Source organism: Mus caroli, unplaced genomic scaffold, assembly GCF_978045245.1.
Source record: "Mus caroli unplaced genomic scaffold, Mus_caroli_1 scaffold_3, whole genome shotgun sequence".
NCBI classification, from domain to species: Eukaryota; Metazoa; Chordata; class Mammalia; order Rodentia; family Muridae; genus Mus; species Mus caroli.
Window position 1 is genome coordinate 73,260,604 of NW_028227258.1, and position 16,171 is coordinate 73,276,774.

The window sequence follows — 16,171 nt, forward strand, 5'->3', positions numbered from 1 at the left end:
AGGACCTTGGGAAGAACAGTCAGCACTCTTAACCGCTGAGCCATCTTTCCAGCCCATAAATCTTTTTTTTTTAATAAATCTTTTTTTAAAAATTGAAATTGTCAAGCCGGGTGTGGTGGCGCATGCCTTTAATCCCAGCACTCGGGAGGCAGAGGCAGGCGGATTTCTGAGTTCGAGGCCAGCCTGGTCTACAGAGTGAGTTCCAGGACAGCCAGGGCTACACAGAGAAACCCTGTCTCGAAACAAACAAACAAACAAAAAAATTGAAATTGTCAAAGTTCTAACACTACAAATTGTGTATTGCGTATTTTTACGTGCAAACTTGGGTTCGATGTCATCTCTCTTCAATTTGCTTCTTCCGTTACCTCTATGTTTGTACTTTCAGTTTGGTCTTGAACTCATTACAGAGAGGCTGACTTTGGGACTTCTTATCTTCTTGTCTCTACCCTCCAATCGCTAGAATGATATTTGTGCATCATTACATCTGGCTCTTTCTCTTTAAAATTAAAAACAAACTTTTTTTCAATGTGATCTTGGCTGGCCTCGAGCTTACTATTGTGGAGCAGGCTGGCCTCAGACTCACACAGATCTGCTTTCCTCTGTCTTCAGGATGCTCGAATTAAAGGTGTGTTCTACCATGTCTGCTTGGGGGAATGCAACTATAATTTTTTCAAATTCTTTTTTTTTTTTTTTTTTGGTTTTTCGAGACAGGGTTTCTCTGTATAGCCCTGGCTGTCCTGGATCTCACCTTGTAGACCAGGCTGGCCTCGAACTCAGAAATCTGCCTCCCAAGTGGTGGGATTAAAGGCTTGCCCCACCACGCCCGGCACTCAAATCTTATTTTTAATGGTGGTTCTTAAATGCTTTAACCTTCCTTGTAACACTATCCACCAGAGGTAGTGGAAAAGAAAGAATACATGGGAAATGGACCTGTTTAGAAAGGTTCTTTGGAGCAACACCCATCTGTGTTGTCTGGAAATCAGCGGTTCAGTTCACAGGTCAGCAGGCAGTGGCAGCTTGATCCTCTTGCAAACACTTCACAGATACACCAGCAGTCCAGTACAGTAGAGTGGGGTTAGCAACAGTGGTGACATGACCTGGCAGAGACAGCCAGGCCTCAGCCTCAGCTTGAGTCAACAGGAGGGACCAACAGGAACGCCAGAAGTTCTCCACCGTGCCTCTCTCAAGGAAGCCAAGATCAGTGAAGCCAGGAGACCCATGGCCAAGCGTAGCCTCCATCCAAACATCACGTGTCCCCCATGTGTCTTGCCTCAACACAGCTCTTGCCTCAGCATGTGCATCCCATCAGCCCGAGTCCTCGGAAGCAGCAATGAACTGCAGCACACCACCAGAATCCTTCGTTGTGCCTCTCTATGGCATCCGGGCAAATGCATCTCACCCATGCAGTGTAAGACAAACCAATGTGTAAGTATAGTCAACAAAGCATGTGCTTTCACGTGCTTGCTTTAGTAGAACATCCTCTCTCCTGTGTCTGCTTCAGCAAAATGTACCTTCACATGTTAGACCCAGCAAAACACCATCCAACCGACTTTCCAAAGAACCCTTGTTTCCACTTCGGGGAAGAAGGCAGTTTCTAGACAGGGTTTCTCTGTGTAGCCCTAACTGTCCTGGCACTCTCTCTGTAGACCAGGCTGTCCTCATACTTAGAGAATGCCCACGACTGCTGGGACTAAAGGCATGTGCTGCCACCACCACCCTGCTGGTGTTTTTTGTCTTTGAACCTCCTTTTATTTATTTATTTTGTGAGATCAGGACACATGACACAAAGACAGATGACAGCTTCCTGGTAGATCCTTGACATCACACTCAGGTTAGAGGGTGAACCTTTACCTTCACCTCGCTCACTTTTACCCACTGAGCCCTCTCCCTGGATTGTGGCACTGCTATAGGGGGAAGGTGTAAGATATCTTGACTGAAGCCAGGTTCTTGGCTGAGACCCCAAAGGAACACCCCAATGGTTAGGATCTCACTTCTCTGACCTGGAAAGGCCCTCACGAAAGCCTCATAAGCTTTATCGATGGTGGCTACGCTAGCTATTCCACCTCAGGGTCTTGGTGAGAGAGTGCAGCTTGTCATCTTCCACGAACATGAACGGTTCACTGATCTTCTCCCACGATGCTGTTCTGTCCTTCAGACAAGGTGTCCAGCTGAGTCAGTAGATGAACTGCCCCCTACCATTCCAGCTGCCTGAGCTGCTGAAAGATTTGGAAGACCCTCTCCCAGCACTAGGCAACCTGCTGTGCAGAATGGAGGTGGCAACAGGTCCCTAGAACCCTCCCTCAGAGCCTCTGACCTTTCCTGGATGCCATCTCCCAGGTCTAAGGGACAGACACTGTCACACTAGCTAGAGGGTCTGGTTCCCTGTATGCAAGCACTGAGGTAGACTTCAGACAATCTCCCCTGCCACACACACAAAATATATTAATATATATATATTGGAATGCAGTCACTATGTTAATACATAAACAAAGAAATGAAGGTGAAGGGCTGGCGAGATGGCTCAGTGGTTAAGAGTGTCGACTACTCTTCCAAAGGTCCTGAGTTCAAATTCCAGCAACCACATGGTGGCTCACAACCATCCATAACGAAATCTGATGCCCTCTTTTGGAGAGTCTGAAGACAGCTACAGTGTACTTACATATAATAAATAAATAAAATTAAAAAGCCTTTGTTCTTTAAAAAAAAAGAAATGAAGATGAAGCCATGCCCTCTGAGTATACTTTAAAAAAAAGATGATTCTAGACATTTCTACCCACTCATAGGTTAAAAAAAAAATCTGACACCTTGTTTAAACATCTTGTATTGTGCCACCCGGATGGCCTTCTTCCCGGTGGCACGTGATACTTTTCTACTATACCCAGGTTAGAACACCTCCCTACCAATTAGTTACTTGTAATTACTAATCTGGCTTCAACACGGTTTCAGTGCCTTTCAACTCGTCCCTGAATCTTCTCTTCAAGACTCCGGGAAACACTTGATTTTCATGCCTTCAGTTGGACCGACCTGACGACCTGAAGCTTGTGGACCACTGAGGAGGCCCTCGGCTCACACACACTGCACGCCCGGAGCTACCTAACACCAGGAACACAATTGTCAACGCAAACGAAGGGACTAGCCTATCCAGGATCCAATGTGTGACAGGGATAGCCTTAAAAACACTCACTGCAGTTGCCTCGTATAGAACAAATCCCTTCTTACAGGTCTTTCTGGCAGTGGTTTTCTATCGCCTTGACAATCTTCAGTCGCTGTGGCTGTCAGTGCCTTGCTAGGCCTGTGTCGACTAAAGCTTTAAGACTGCTCCATCCGACAGAGACACCACAGACCTTCAAGCCCTGAGTCTAAGGACTGCTCAGGTCAAGGGAACACAATTTTACTCAGACTCCTGAGTCTCTTCTGTTTGGACAATGACATTGGTTGAATGAAAGGCCTAAAAGCCATCAGGCCTCGCCTGACTCTTCAGAGGGGATATAAAGCTGGACAAGGCGTGTGGCACAGTGGTCCTAAGAAAGAATTTGTGTTTTTTTAATTGTGCTTTTGTTTTTCTGAGACAGGCTGTCATTCCATAAGCAAGGGTAACCTCAAACTCATGGGAGTCCTCCTGCTTCAGACTTTGAAATACTAGGATTACAGCAGTGAGCCACATGCTAGCCCAACAAAGGATTTCAGTAAGATTCCAGTCATCCAGCAATGGTCCCGGATCCAGAACCAGGCCGCACAGGTAAAGAAAGGCACACACGGGGGCTGGGGAGAGCCAAGCATGTTCAGAGAGAAATGCGCTTCTGTCTCTTCTCACCACCTGAGTGCCTTTGGGTCAAATGTGCAGTTCTGGGGCTCACTGTAGGAACACTGGTCTGGCCCTGCATGTTTCCGGCTCTGTCTTCTTGTGTGAGCAATGGCAAGATCTCCCTAACCCTCTGCACTCCACGGTCCACCACAGGAGTCTGCTCCGCAGACACCTGCTCGTTCCCCTACTCAATCTCTGCTCTGTCTCCAGGATGCACAGTGTGGCTACACAACGAAGAGGTCCTTCTGTGAGACAGTTGGAAGTTCAGGTTGAAGGGTGGTGGGGAGAATACAACACAACGTTCTGTTGTGAACTTAGTCAAGTGCACACGGTACACATACTCTCCTGGGTAGAAACCATTTACACAAATTTACATCAGCAACATAACCAAAACAATGGCTGACCAGATTCTAATGTGTGACAATTAAGGAGTAGACACAGCCCTGATGAGCTCATGCGTGGGAGTCACCGAGCACAGGGCTTTAGACAGTAAGTCAATGACAGCTCCCAGTAGGCGAGTCCCCTCGCCAGTGACATTTAGAATAACCACATAGCAGAGAGCAGACAGCATGCTCCCTGCTGCAGATTACTGGACTGCATGGGGGAGCACTGCAGTTCACAGCAGGCACGAGGAGCACTGCAGTTCACAGGAGCACAGTCCACTTCATTCAGGTGACCGAGTCTTTCTTCCTCCTGAAAGGTGACTTCAGCCTCTTCCATACGCTGCTCTTGGGTTTGGCCTTCTTCTCCATGGCCAATACTAGCTCCTTCTCTTTCTTACGGATCTCCCGGACGAGGGCGTGGAAAACATCGTCGATGTAGTAACGGTAGGCAGCTGAGGTCTCAAAAAAGGGACAACTGAATTCTCGAGCCAGAGACAATCCCTCTTCCTTGGAGACCTTCAAAGGCACAAACAGGAGAAAATGCATCGTGCAGAGCAGGTGGCAGTGACAACTGTCACAGCATAAGTGGCTATCCTTAGCAGCAAGCCCCTCCCACACTGGACGGTGCCAGTTGAATACACAGCCCTACACACAGGAGAGTACTACATGACTTCACACTATGATTCTACTTCTAGTGTACTTCAAGATGGTTTTTTAGGGTTGCCAAGTGTTTCAAATACAGATTTAATTCTAGCAATTTGATTCATAATCGGATCCTCAAGGTTTTCTTTAAACACAGACTCTTATATTCCAGGGTAGCCAAGCACATCTCTGAACTTCTAAACTTTCTGCCCCATGATGATGGAATTATAGGTTTGTGCCATGAGCCTGGTTTATGCAGGGATAGAGCCTAGGGAGTCCTCCATTTTATTTATTTATTTATTTATTTATTTATTTATTTATTTATTTTTTGTTTTTTTGAGACAGGGTTTCTCTGTAGCCCTGACTGTCCTGGAACTCACTGTGTAGACCAGGCTGGCCTCAGTCACACCTGCCTCTGCCTTGTGCATCACCATGTCCAGCCCCCTGAATGATGTGCAGACACTACCAACTGAACTATCCACAGCCTGCACTTTTTCTTTTCTGAGACAAGGTCTGTCATTGGCTGGAGCTTGCCAGCAAATCCAAAGAATCTGCTGCCCCATCCCAGTGCTGGGATTGCAAGCACACAGCGCCATTCCTAGGTTTAAAAACAAACCCAGAAAACCAAACTGAACCCAGGCCTCTTACAATCACTTTAGTGATGGGACTGGGATCTAGCCTTTCGAGGTAATAGTTATCAAGTAAATATGAATATTGATAATGGTAGTTTTCTTTACACTACTGCTTTTAAGAAAGAAAAGCATAAGGGAAGAAGAAACCTGATCCAGCCAGCACAGACCTGTCAGAAGCCAACATGAGGCTTTGGGCTACGGAAGTGCAGTACTTCCCCTGCTTCTGGATAGCGAGACTGCTTCTTGTTTTCTCCTCTAGGCAGTGAGGGTCTGACATACGGACTCCTAGAGGCTTCCTACGTCCCAGGAGACCTGTCTGCTATACACTTGGCAGGTAGCAGCTGTGGGTGCACACTTCACCACTCCATTCAAATCACTGCTAGACTGAAGGGCATCGCTTGGCGCAGCCTTTGATCCCAGAGCTTGGGAAGCAGAGGGATGGAACTTGCCAGTTCAATTCCAGCCTGGCCTACATAGAGCATTTCAGGCCAGCCAAGACAACTTAGTAACACCCTGTTTTGTTTTAAAAATAAAATCAGAAAAACCCTCAATCATTTCTCTTATTTCTGAAGTTTTAGTTTAGCTTTTTTTTTTTATATAATTTTTTAAAAAACATTTATTTATTTATTATGTGTAAGTACACTGTAGCCTGTCTTCAGACACTCCAGAAGAGGGCGTCAGATTTCGTTATGGATGGTTGTGAGCCACCATGTGGTTGCTGGGATTTGAACTCAGGACCTTCCGAAGAGCAGTCAGTGCTCTTAACCGCTGAGCCATCTCATCAGCCCCTTGTATATAATTTTTATTACTATTATTTTATGTGTATGAGTGTTTTGTCTACATGTATGTCTGTATACCACATGCATGGACGGTGCTCATGAATCCCGGGGTACAGACAGCTCTGAGCCCCACCATGCAGGTGCTGGGTAGGGAACACAAGTTCTCTGCAAGAACAGCCACTGCTATCAACTGTTCCGTTAGCTCTCCAAGCCTCTAGTTATAATTAATTATTATTTTTAAAGTACTCACTTACTGTGCATGTACACTGTGTGTGGGGCCTGCATGCCCCTGCACACGCATCACCGTCAATGGGCAACTCTGCGTGGCTCTTCTCTTGTTTTACCGTTATGTGGATTTTAGGATTGAGTTTAGGCCACTAGGTTTACAGGACACGGCAAGTGCTTTACTATCTGAGGTCTCTTATTAGCCCTAGCTTTTATTAATTTAAAATTTTTATTTTGTGGTACTGGGAATTGAACCCAGGTCCCTGTATATGCTAGACAGGAGCGCTACCACTAAACCACATCCAAAGATTTCTGAAGATCGATGAAATGAACAGCTCATGATTCTTTACTTAATGAGTGTTCTATTGCTATTTGCTTGTTTGTTGATTAACTACCTATGCCAGGGTCTATGTAGCCCAGGCTGACCTTAAATGTATGGCTTAGCCTCTTAAATGCTAAGGTTACAGGTACGTGCCGCAGATAGCTCATTAACTGTCTAAACTCCTGTGTACTGATTTCCAAAATCTAAATTTTACCTATAGTAAAAGAAATTAATAGAGGGACATGTCCAAGGCCAAGAGATGCTAATGTTCATTTTCTATTTTAGGGGTAAGCAATCTACAAACCAAAAAGCAAAATGACTACCCACAGTACTCAGACATTCCTTCCTCACCTGCCTCAGCTGCTTTAGGTCAGACTTGTTCCCCACAAGAACCACCGGTGTATCATCGGTGCGTCGGACCCGGTAAATCAGTTGTTTAAACTCCCGAACTTCGTGGAAACTTCGACGATCCATGATGGAGTAACAGATGATGAATCCTTCTCCTGCCCTCATATACTGATCCCGCATGGCTGTAAACTCTGCCTAGAAGGAAACAAAAGATCCAGAATGCATTGCTGAAGTGCAGACTTCCACACGCGCACTGGCTGCTTTGGAGTAAAGAAACAGCAAGTATGTCAGTTACCTGCTGTCCTGAGGCATAGCATGGAAAATTAAGAGAGACAAGCTAGTGACACTGCCAACAGAAGCCTGCTCCCTGTCCTAGAGACACTGCTCAGACGGTTCTGGCTTAGTACCTGTCCTGCTGTGTCCAGGATGTCCAGATTGGCAGGCTCATCATCAATGCGGATCCGGATTTTATAAGCATCTTCTGTAAGAGGGAAGAAAGGTCTGTTATAAGAACACAAGGCAGGGCTGGTGAGATGGCTCAGTGGGTAAGAGCACCCGACTGCTCTTTCAAAGGTCTGGAGTTCAAATCCCAGCAACCACATGGTGGCTCAAAACCATCCTTAACGAGATCTGACGCCCTCTTCTGGTGTGTCTTCTTATCACTGATGTGGATGTGTGTATATGACATGCATATGGGTGCATATGGAGGCCATGGGTCAGTCTGTGGAGTTGCCTCTTTCCTTATACCTTTATACACATTCTTGGGATGGAAATCAGGTCACCAGGCTAGCAGGGCAAATGCTTTTACCTGCTGAGTCATCTCATTGCTCCTAAGTTGTTTTTAGGTGCCTAATTTTCTCAGGATGTTATTAAATTCATTAAAATATATAGGTTAGGGTATATAATAGGTTTTTCTTTGTTCATGGTTGGTGATGTATCCTATTGCAGCTATAAATTTAGGCTAAAAGTGAACTCTGAGGATTTAAGAATCAGAGGCAAGAGTATCTCTGTGAATGCAAGGCTACGTCTGTCTACATGATGAACTCTAGATCAGCTAGGGCTACAAAGGAAGGTGCTGTCTTAAAAACAGAAAGAAAGAAAGAAAGAAAGAAAGAAAGAAAGAAAGAAAGAAAGAAAGAAAGAAAGAAAGAAAGAAAGGAAGGAAGGAAGGAAGGAAGGAAGGAAGGAAGGAAGGAAGAAAGAAAGAAAGAAAGAAAGAAAGAAAGAAAGAAAGAAAGAAAGAAAGAAAGAAAGAAAGAAAGAAAGAAAGAGCAAGCGAGCGAGCTGGGCAGTGGTGGTGCACGCCTTTAATCCCAGCACTTAGGAGACAGAGACAGGTGGATTTCTGAGTTCGAGGCCAACCTGGTCTACAGAGTGAGTTCCAGGACAGCTAGGGCTACACAGAGAAATCCTGTCTTGAAAACACAGAAAAGAAAAGAAAAGAAAAGAAAAGAAAAGAAAAGAAAAGAAAAGAAAAGAAAAGAAAAGAAAAGAAAAGAAAAAAGAAAGGAAGGAGGAAGGAAGGAAGGAAGGAAGGAAGGAAGGAAGGAAGGAAGGAAGGAAGGCAGGCAGAGAAAAGAAAGGGATTGTCTTAGTCACTGTACTATTGCTGTAAAAAGACACCATGACCAAAGAACGGTTATGAAAGAAAGCATTTAGCTGGGGACTTACCTACAAACAGTTAGTTTACTACCACAATGATGGGGAGCATAGCAGCATGCATAGCAGTAGATCAACAGCTGAGAGCTACAACCTTATACATAGGCAGAGAAAGGGAGGGGGAGGGGGAGGGGGGAGGGGGAGGGGAGGGATAGGGAGAGCACACACACAAGAGCCTACCCTCAGTAACACACTTCCTCCAACAAGGATATAACTATTAATCCTTCTAATCCTTTAAACAGTTTCAGTCCCTGGTGACTAAGCATTCAAATACATGAGCCTGTGGGGTCACTCTTATTAAAAGCACCATAAGAATTCTGAAAGAATTTCTTTTAAAATATTAAGCCAGGGGCCATCAAAGATGGCTCTGAGTTTTAACCTGAGTTAGATCCCTAAAACCCACATAAATAGGAGAGAATAGAACCCACAAAGTTTTCCTTTTGATTTTCACACATGTGCTGTGGCATAAGTCCCCCTCCACACATACACATCACACACATACTAAAGAAATATTTTAACTGTTGGGCATAGTGGTACACGCCCTTAGTCTCAATTATCAATTATTAAAGTACATGCAAGAGATAAGGCTAAATCATATGCACTAAATACTTAATAGTCACAATAATCCAATAGAGTATTATTATTATTATTATTTCCATTTTCCAGCAAAAGACCAGGTATGATGGTACAGAGGCAGGCCAGGTGTGCTGGAGCACATCCTTAATCCCACCATGGGATGAGGAGAGCAGAGGGAGGCAGACTTCTGTGAGTCTGAGGCTGAGAGTTACAGGTGAGACTCTGTCTTTAAAACAAACCAACAGCCAATCCTAAAACACTGGATGTCTTCTTCAAACCACAGTTAATTAGCGATGGGGCCAGAATGAAACTCCAGGGCTACCTGACTGAAAAGCCATGTGCATCTTACACACCTCAGCCCAGAATACTGGGTTAAAGGGTAGAGTCACTAGGCATCAATGCCTGTTTTTTTTTTTTTTTAAGTTTTTTAAAATTTTATTTTATGCATATGAGTGTTTTGGCTGAAAGTGCTTGTTGGATGCCTTAGAGGGCAGAAGGGGGCATCAGATCCTCTGAAACTCGAGTTACAGATGGTTCTGAGCTGCCAGGTTGATGTTGGGAACTAAATCTGTGACCTTGCAAGAACAGCCAGTGTGCTACATTCAGTGAAGCATCCCTCACAGTTTTATTATTTCCTAGAAAATGTTATAACCCCTTCACTGCAAACCAAGTTCTTTTCTGCACATTGCTGTTAGCTGTAATACTGAGGACTAAAGTCAGGGTGTTAGCATGTGGTACAAGCAGGATATATATATATATATTTTGGCTTTTTGAGATAGAGTTTCTCTACATAGCCCTGGCTGTCCTGGAGCTCACTTTGTAGACCAGGTTGGCCTCAAAGTCAGAAATCCACCTGCCTCTGCCAATGCCTCCCAAGTGCTGGGATTAAAGACGTGCACCACCTCCTGCAAGCAGGAATTATCTTAGCCCTTTAAAAATTTTTAATTTCACTTTGTTGTTGTTGTTTATTTTTTGTTTTTGAGATAGGGTCTCACTATGTAGCCCTGAATGGCCAACTTGACATGTAGACTGGGCTGACCTGGGACTCACTAAGATCTGCCTCCTCCTGATACTTTTTCCTTTGAATGTTCTGAAGAGAGAACCCAAGGCCTCTGAAAGACAAGCTCTATCAGTGAGCTCTACAGAGAGTTCTTTCTTACTTTGTTTCCTTTCGATGCAGGGTTTCACACTGTAACCCTTTCTAATCTTTAACTTGTGGCAAGACACTATGCCAGGTCTCATTAAGTTGATCAAGCTAGTCTTTAATTTGGTCTGTAGAACAGATGGTCCTTCAATTTGTTAGCCTCCTGCCTCAGCAGCCCAAGAAAATGTTTATTTTTGAGAGTCTTAAATAAACAAATCTAGCCCTTGAACTTACAATCAGCTGTGTATGCCAATGATCCTAGGACATGGGGAGTGGAGGAACACAACCAAGAGTTCAAAGCTGTCCTCAGCTACATAAGATCCTGACTCCACTCCTACCCTAAATACTACCCACTCCCAAAACATAAAGAAATGAGGTCTAGGAGCTGGAGAAATGGCTCAGCAGTTAAGAGCACTGACTGCTCTTCCAGATGCCCTGAGTTCAATTCCCAGCAACCACATGGTGACTCACAACCATCTGTAATGGGATCAATGCTCTTTTCTGGTGTGTGTCTGAAGACAACTACAGTGTACTTATATAAATAAGAATAAATAAACCTTAAAAAAAAAAAAAAAGAGCAACTCTACCCCCTGGGAGGCAGAGGCAGGCAGATCTCTGTGAGTTTGAGGCCAGCCTGGTCTACAGAGCGAGTTCCAAGACAGCTAGGGCAACACAAAGAAACCCTATCTTGAAACCAAAACCAAAAACTGGCTGCATATATCCCAAAATATTTCCCTTTCACATTTAAAATTGTTTGCACATGGGCACACACATGTCACACAGTGCATGTGGACTTCAGAGGACAACTTTCAAGAGCTGCTTCTCTTTCTACCATGTGAGACTGAAGGGCAGGACTCAAGTTGAACAAACTTGCCAGCCCACGACACAGGAGGCTCCAGCGGCAAGAGGAGAGCAGGGGCTGGGTCCCTTGCAGTAACCATATGAGTTCATGGGACCAAGCTCGGGGCAGAGTTGGTGACAGGGACCTTTACCGTCTGAGCCATTTCACTGGTCCCTAACATTTAAAAATCAATCCCCGGCCGGGCGTGGTGGCGCACGCCTTTAATCCCAGCACTCGGGAGGCAGAGGCAGGCGGATTTCTGAGTTCGAGGCCAGCCTGGTCTACAAAGTGAGTTTCAGGACAGCCAGAGCTATAAAGAGAAACCCTGTCTCGAAAAACCAAAAAATAAATAAATAAATAAATAAATAAATAAATAAAAATCAATCCCCGCTGCTGACTCTTTTTCAGAGATGAAGAAGCCTATGTAATCAATGCTTCCTGAATTACAGATCACTGTCTGTTAAGATTGCTAAGTTGCTTTTTTTGTTTTGTTTTTCGAACAGGGTTTCTCTGTGTAGCCCTGTCTGTCCTAGAACTCACTTTGTAGACCAGGCTGTCCTCGAACTCAGAAATCTGGCTGTCTCTCTCTCCTGAGTGCTAGGATTAAAGGTGTGCGCCACCACGCCAGGCAAGATTGCTAAATTTTGAAATCAATTTAGTGGCTGGGATTAACACTGGATTTTAACTTCAGTCACATGTCCATCTGTGCTTACATGTGAGTATACACATGTGGTCACTTCTGTAGTTGTAATTTTGTTTGTCCACTGTGTGCTCAAGACACATGCACATTGACTGCTGAATCTCACGATTCCGAGAGAGCAGCAGAACAGGGCAAAAGATGGACTGATTTGGGGTTCCTTCCAATGAGCCAGGTTTGCCTCACAAAACCCAAATGAGAGCTCACAGCTTTGTAGAACTCCAGTTCCCAAGGACCCAATGTCCTTCTGCTTCCGCAAACACCAGGCACACTGTGGGGCATAGACAAACATACCCACAAGATGAAAATAAATCCTAAAGAAGAGAGGGAGTTTATGAGGCAGGAGTACAGATCTGCAATAGTGTTTGCACAAGATATATACAGCCTTCAGCTCAGTCCACACCACGGCAGACAAACCAACGAAAGCGTCTTAGGGTAGAAGAACGTAAGAAAGCTGGGGAACATAGTTTGATAGCTGAGTGCTTGTCTACACAACCCCCAAAGCTCAACCCCAAGCACCACAAAGAAAAACAACGTTCAATGTCACTTCCAAAAATATACAGAAGAAATGAGGGATTGCTTCTGGAGTTCTCTTGGTTTTTATTTTGTTTCTTTAAAGATTATTTCTATTATTGTATATATGTTTGACTCTGTGTATGTGTGTGTATACATACCCACATGTGCCACAGTATGTATACAGAAACCAAGAAGACAACATTGTCGAGTCCAGTCTCTCCTTCCATCTTTCCGTGGGTTTTGCATAAATTCAGGTCACCAGGCTATTGGGGCACGCATCATTACCACAGATGCTAAGCCATAGTTAGGTTATCTAAACAGATTGCAGTGAAGAGAGACCTGAGGAGAGTGAGGTCCTTATTCAAGAGTTATCGGGTGGTACATGCTCCTCAGCCGCAGAGCCCTCACCTTCCCATCACAGTAAGTCCCAGGGTGCATCGGGTTCTTCAGTGGCAAATCCATAGATATGTCCAAGTTTGTTACTGTTTTTGCAGTTCACATCTCAAACTGTATGACGACCATTAAACTTCACTCTACTGCATGTTAGCTACCATGCTAACATAAAACTGTATGACGACCATTAAACTTCACTCTACTGCATGTTAGCTACCATGCTAACATAAAAAGACTATCAGTGGTGCCTGTTAATGAGGTAGAGATGAGCCCTGAGCAGTTGCTCAGGATTACATCACAGCACAAGAAAACAGATAACATTGGACACGGCCAAAGAAAATTCTGCCTATTTTGATTGTTCTACAAACCTGTATAGGAAACCAAAACAAAGGAGGCACATAAATTATCTACCCTTCTACCAAGGACTGAAGTCAGGACATGGGCCACTACACTCTGTGGCCTGAGCTCAAGGTCTGGGCTCTGAGCCCAACTGAGGTGACCATGTGACATTTTCCAGCCAATCTCTAGGTGTGGCTAGTTCTCACTATAAACAAGGGCAGAATAACTAGGTGGGTGTAGAAAGCCAGTCTTCCCACACCCAGGAGCCAGCAGTGCAGGAGGGCAGTAGTGACAAACACTCATCCTACAAGCAGAGGGTAGATACTGACCCGCCTGGCCACTTGGCACAGATCACTTCCCTCTAGTGAGGAAACACTAAAGCTGACACTTTGAATCTGGCCTCTGCACTGGGAGCACAGGGCAGCCTGGAGCTACTGCCTGGAATGAAGTTGATCCCAAGCCCTGGGTTGATTTTATTCATGGAGTTCCCATACCACAGTCTGAGTCTCTGCAACAGTGTACTAAGGTTGCCAGAGCAGAGCTGGGATGCAGTTCAGTGGTATAGCGTGGACTCAGCCTGTGTGCGGCCCTGGGCTTGATCCCTAACACAGAAATGAAGAACTCCCATGCAGTTCGATAAAAAGACAAGAAGTAGCCAGGCAGTGGTGGCACATGCCTTTAATCCCAGCACTTGGGAGGCAGAGGCAGGCGGATTTCTGAGTTTGAGGACAGCCAGGGCTACACAGAGAAACCCTGTTTTGGAAAAAAAAAAAAAAGACTAGAAGTATTTCTAGTTTTCCCAAACCCGCAGACACACGTGCTGAATAAAATGAGCACAGGCAGAGATCAGCTGGCTTTTGTTTGTGTTTTCACAGAGGATCTTACCATGTACTCTTGGCCAACCTTTATGCCACCGAGCCTGGTGCTGAATGCACACTCCTCCTGCCTTTGCTTCCCAAGTGCTGGCGTTACAGATGTCTGTCATCACTCCCAGCTCATGGCAGAGCTTTGTGCCCTCCTCAGCCCAACATTTAAGATAATCACTCAGAATCAAAACTGCCTCCTTATGATTTTGTAACATTTCAGTCGATAGCAGATAGCAGCTAATAACAACAATACAATCCACGAACTACAGAACTGCGCATGGGGTTCAGGCCTCTACTCTCAGATTAAGCAGAAGGAGTGTTATGAGTTCAAGGCTAGCTTGGGCTTCGACCTGCTATCAAGGAAGACAATATATATATATATATATATAACAATATATATATATATATATATATATATATATATATATATATATATACAAGCTGCAAGGATAAGGAAATAAAGGAAGAGCTCTGAGTGGAAGATTGGTTCTAAGAGTTCAGCAGGCTGGCTCTACTTGTTTTTCTGCTTCCTTTTGTGGAAGTTCAAACCAGCTGACTCATCCTTCAGGGTTAGTCTCATGTCAGACCCTGAACAGTGACAGTAAGAAAAGGTTTCATTGAGTGATCGTTAAACTTTTCCTTTAATCTAACAATACATTATATGTCCTTAAATAAAAAAGACAGTTTGTCTATCAACGTAATTCGAAGACTAAAGATAGCATAAATGTGCATATGAAGTCTAAAGTAAATACTCAAATGTTTATTCTTGTTTCTAAGTAAGTATGAATTACATACACAAACAAGCTTAGAATATAAATATTATTTTTTAAGCTCTAACTCTATTGAGATACTTTCCCAGGCTGTATCTGGAAATATAAACAAGGAGCTGACTTACCAATGGTGGGGTCATGGTCTTCTGGGAATCGGTGGCTGATGAACTGCATTGTCATGGCTTCAAAACAAGAGATGCAACTCAGGACAGTGTGACCAGGAAGTATTTTAGCTATCAATTTTGCACAAGAGCCAGTAACCCATCTGGTCTGAGGATTGCGTTTCAAACGTGTGTGGCAAACAGAAATGGTTACCTACCACTCTTCCCAACTCCACCGGCACCCAGCATCACTAGTTTGTATTCCCGGGAGAGCGCTGCAGGGCTGCTACAGCTGCTACCAACGGGGCGAGCTCCGGACTCCATTGTCCTCCCGGGCAGTCCTGGGCCCCTGGGAAAGGCCTCCTAGAGGAGAAGGCACAGAACATTCAATCCAGTATGGAAACAGTGGGCCACAGCTTGAGCCTCCTGCGTCCGTCCCCAAACACCGTGGCCTACTCTGCTCATTGCAGAACGCTAAGAAGCCCTACATCCTCTCCCTTCCCAACCAGTCTCAGTCCTAAAACAGATCATAGATGTCCAAACTTACTTTTTCCAGAAAACTAAAAAGAACTTGGAACTTCAGATTGAGGCAGCGCGCCAGTAGGAAGGAGCCGGATGAGTGCTGAGTGCTGCCTGACACCGCCACGTTCTTTCCCGGTGGCCGTGGCTCCCACACTTCACCACCTTTCCCGCCACCGTCACCCCCCGCCCTGTCCACCTGAGCCTGTACCTCTGAAACCAGCTCCGAGGTCGGGTGGTAACCCGCGTTCCTTCCCCAGCTGCGCCCCACAGCCCAGGGCCCCGCCCGGGTCCTGGAAGATGGCGCCGGTGGGCGGGGCGCGACCCTGAGCCCCGCCCCCACAGCTGACAGATACTCTGCTCCGCCCCACGCCTACCTCTAACTCGCAAAGCCCTCTGGTCACATATGAATCTCAAGGCTTGCACTTACATAAATGGATGTTCTATTAATCGAACAGATACTTTTAAAAATTTATTTATTTATTATATGTAAGTACAGTGTAGCTGTCTTCAGACACTCCAGAAGAGGGTGTCAGATCTTGTTAAGATGGTTGTGAGCTACCATGTGGTTGTTGGGATTTGAACTCAGGACCTTTGGAAGAGCAGTCGGTGCT

General features: G+C 45.1%; 1 protein-coding gene across 3 annotated transcripts; it reads right to left on the reverse strand.

Annotated features, from left to right (window-relative positions):
- Nucleotides 1-4,148: 4,148 nt before the first annotated feature.
- On the reverse strand, nt 4,149-15,872 carry Rit1 (Ras like without CAAX 1). 3 transcript variants are annotated; one of them, XM_021157717.3, is made up of 6 exons: nt 15,769-15,872; nt 15,257-15,401; nt 15,063-15,119; nt 7,544-7,617; nt 7,140-7,331; nt 4,149-4,704 (listed from the first exon to the last, which is right to left on the reverse strand). In XM_021157717.3, the coding sequence occupies exons 2-6, from the start codon at nt 15,360-15,362 to the stop codon at nt 4,474-4,476; spliced, it is 660 nt and encodes a 219-aa protein (XP_021013376.1). In that variant the 5' UTR covers nt 15,363-15,401; nt 15,769-15,872; the 3' UTR covers nt 4,149-4,473. The 3 variants fall into 3 exon arrangements, with proteins under 3 accessions (XP_021013376.1, XP_029331299.1, XP_085691879.1); XM_029475439.2 differs by lacking the exon at nt 15,769-15,872 and adding an exon at nt 15,586-15,762; XM_085835753.1 differs by lacking the exons at nt 15,063-15,119; nt 15,257-15,401; nt 15,769-15,872 and having other exon boundaries at nt 7,432-7,614.
- Nucleotides 15,873-16,171: the final 299 nt, after the last annotated feature.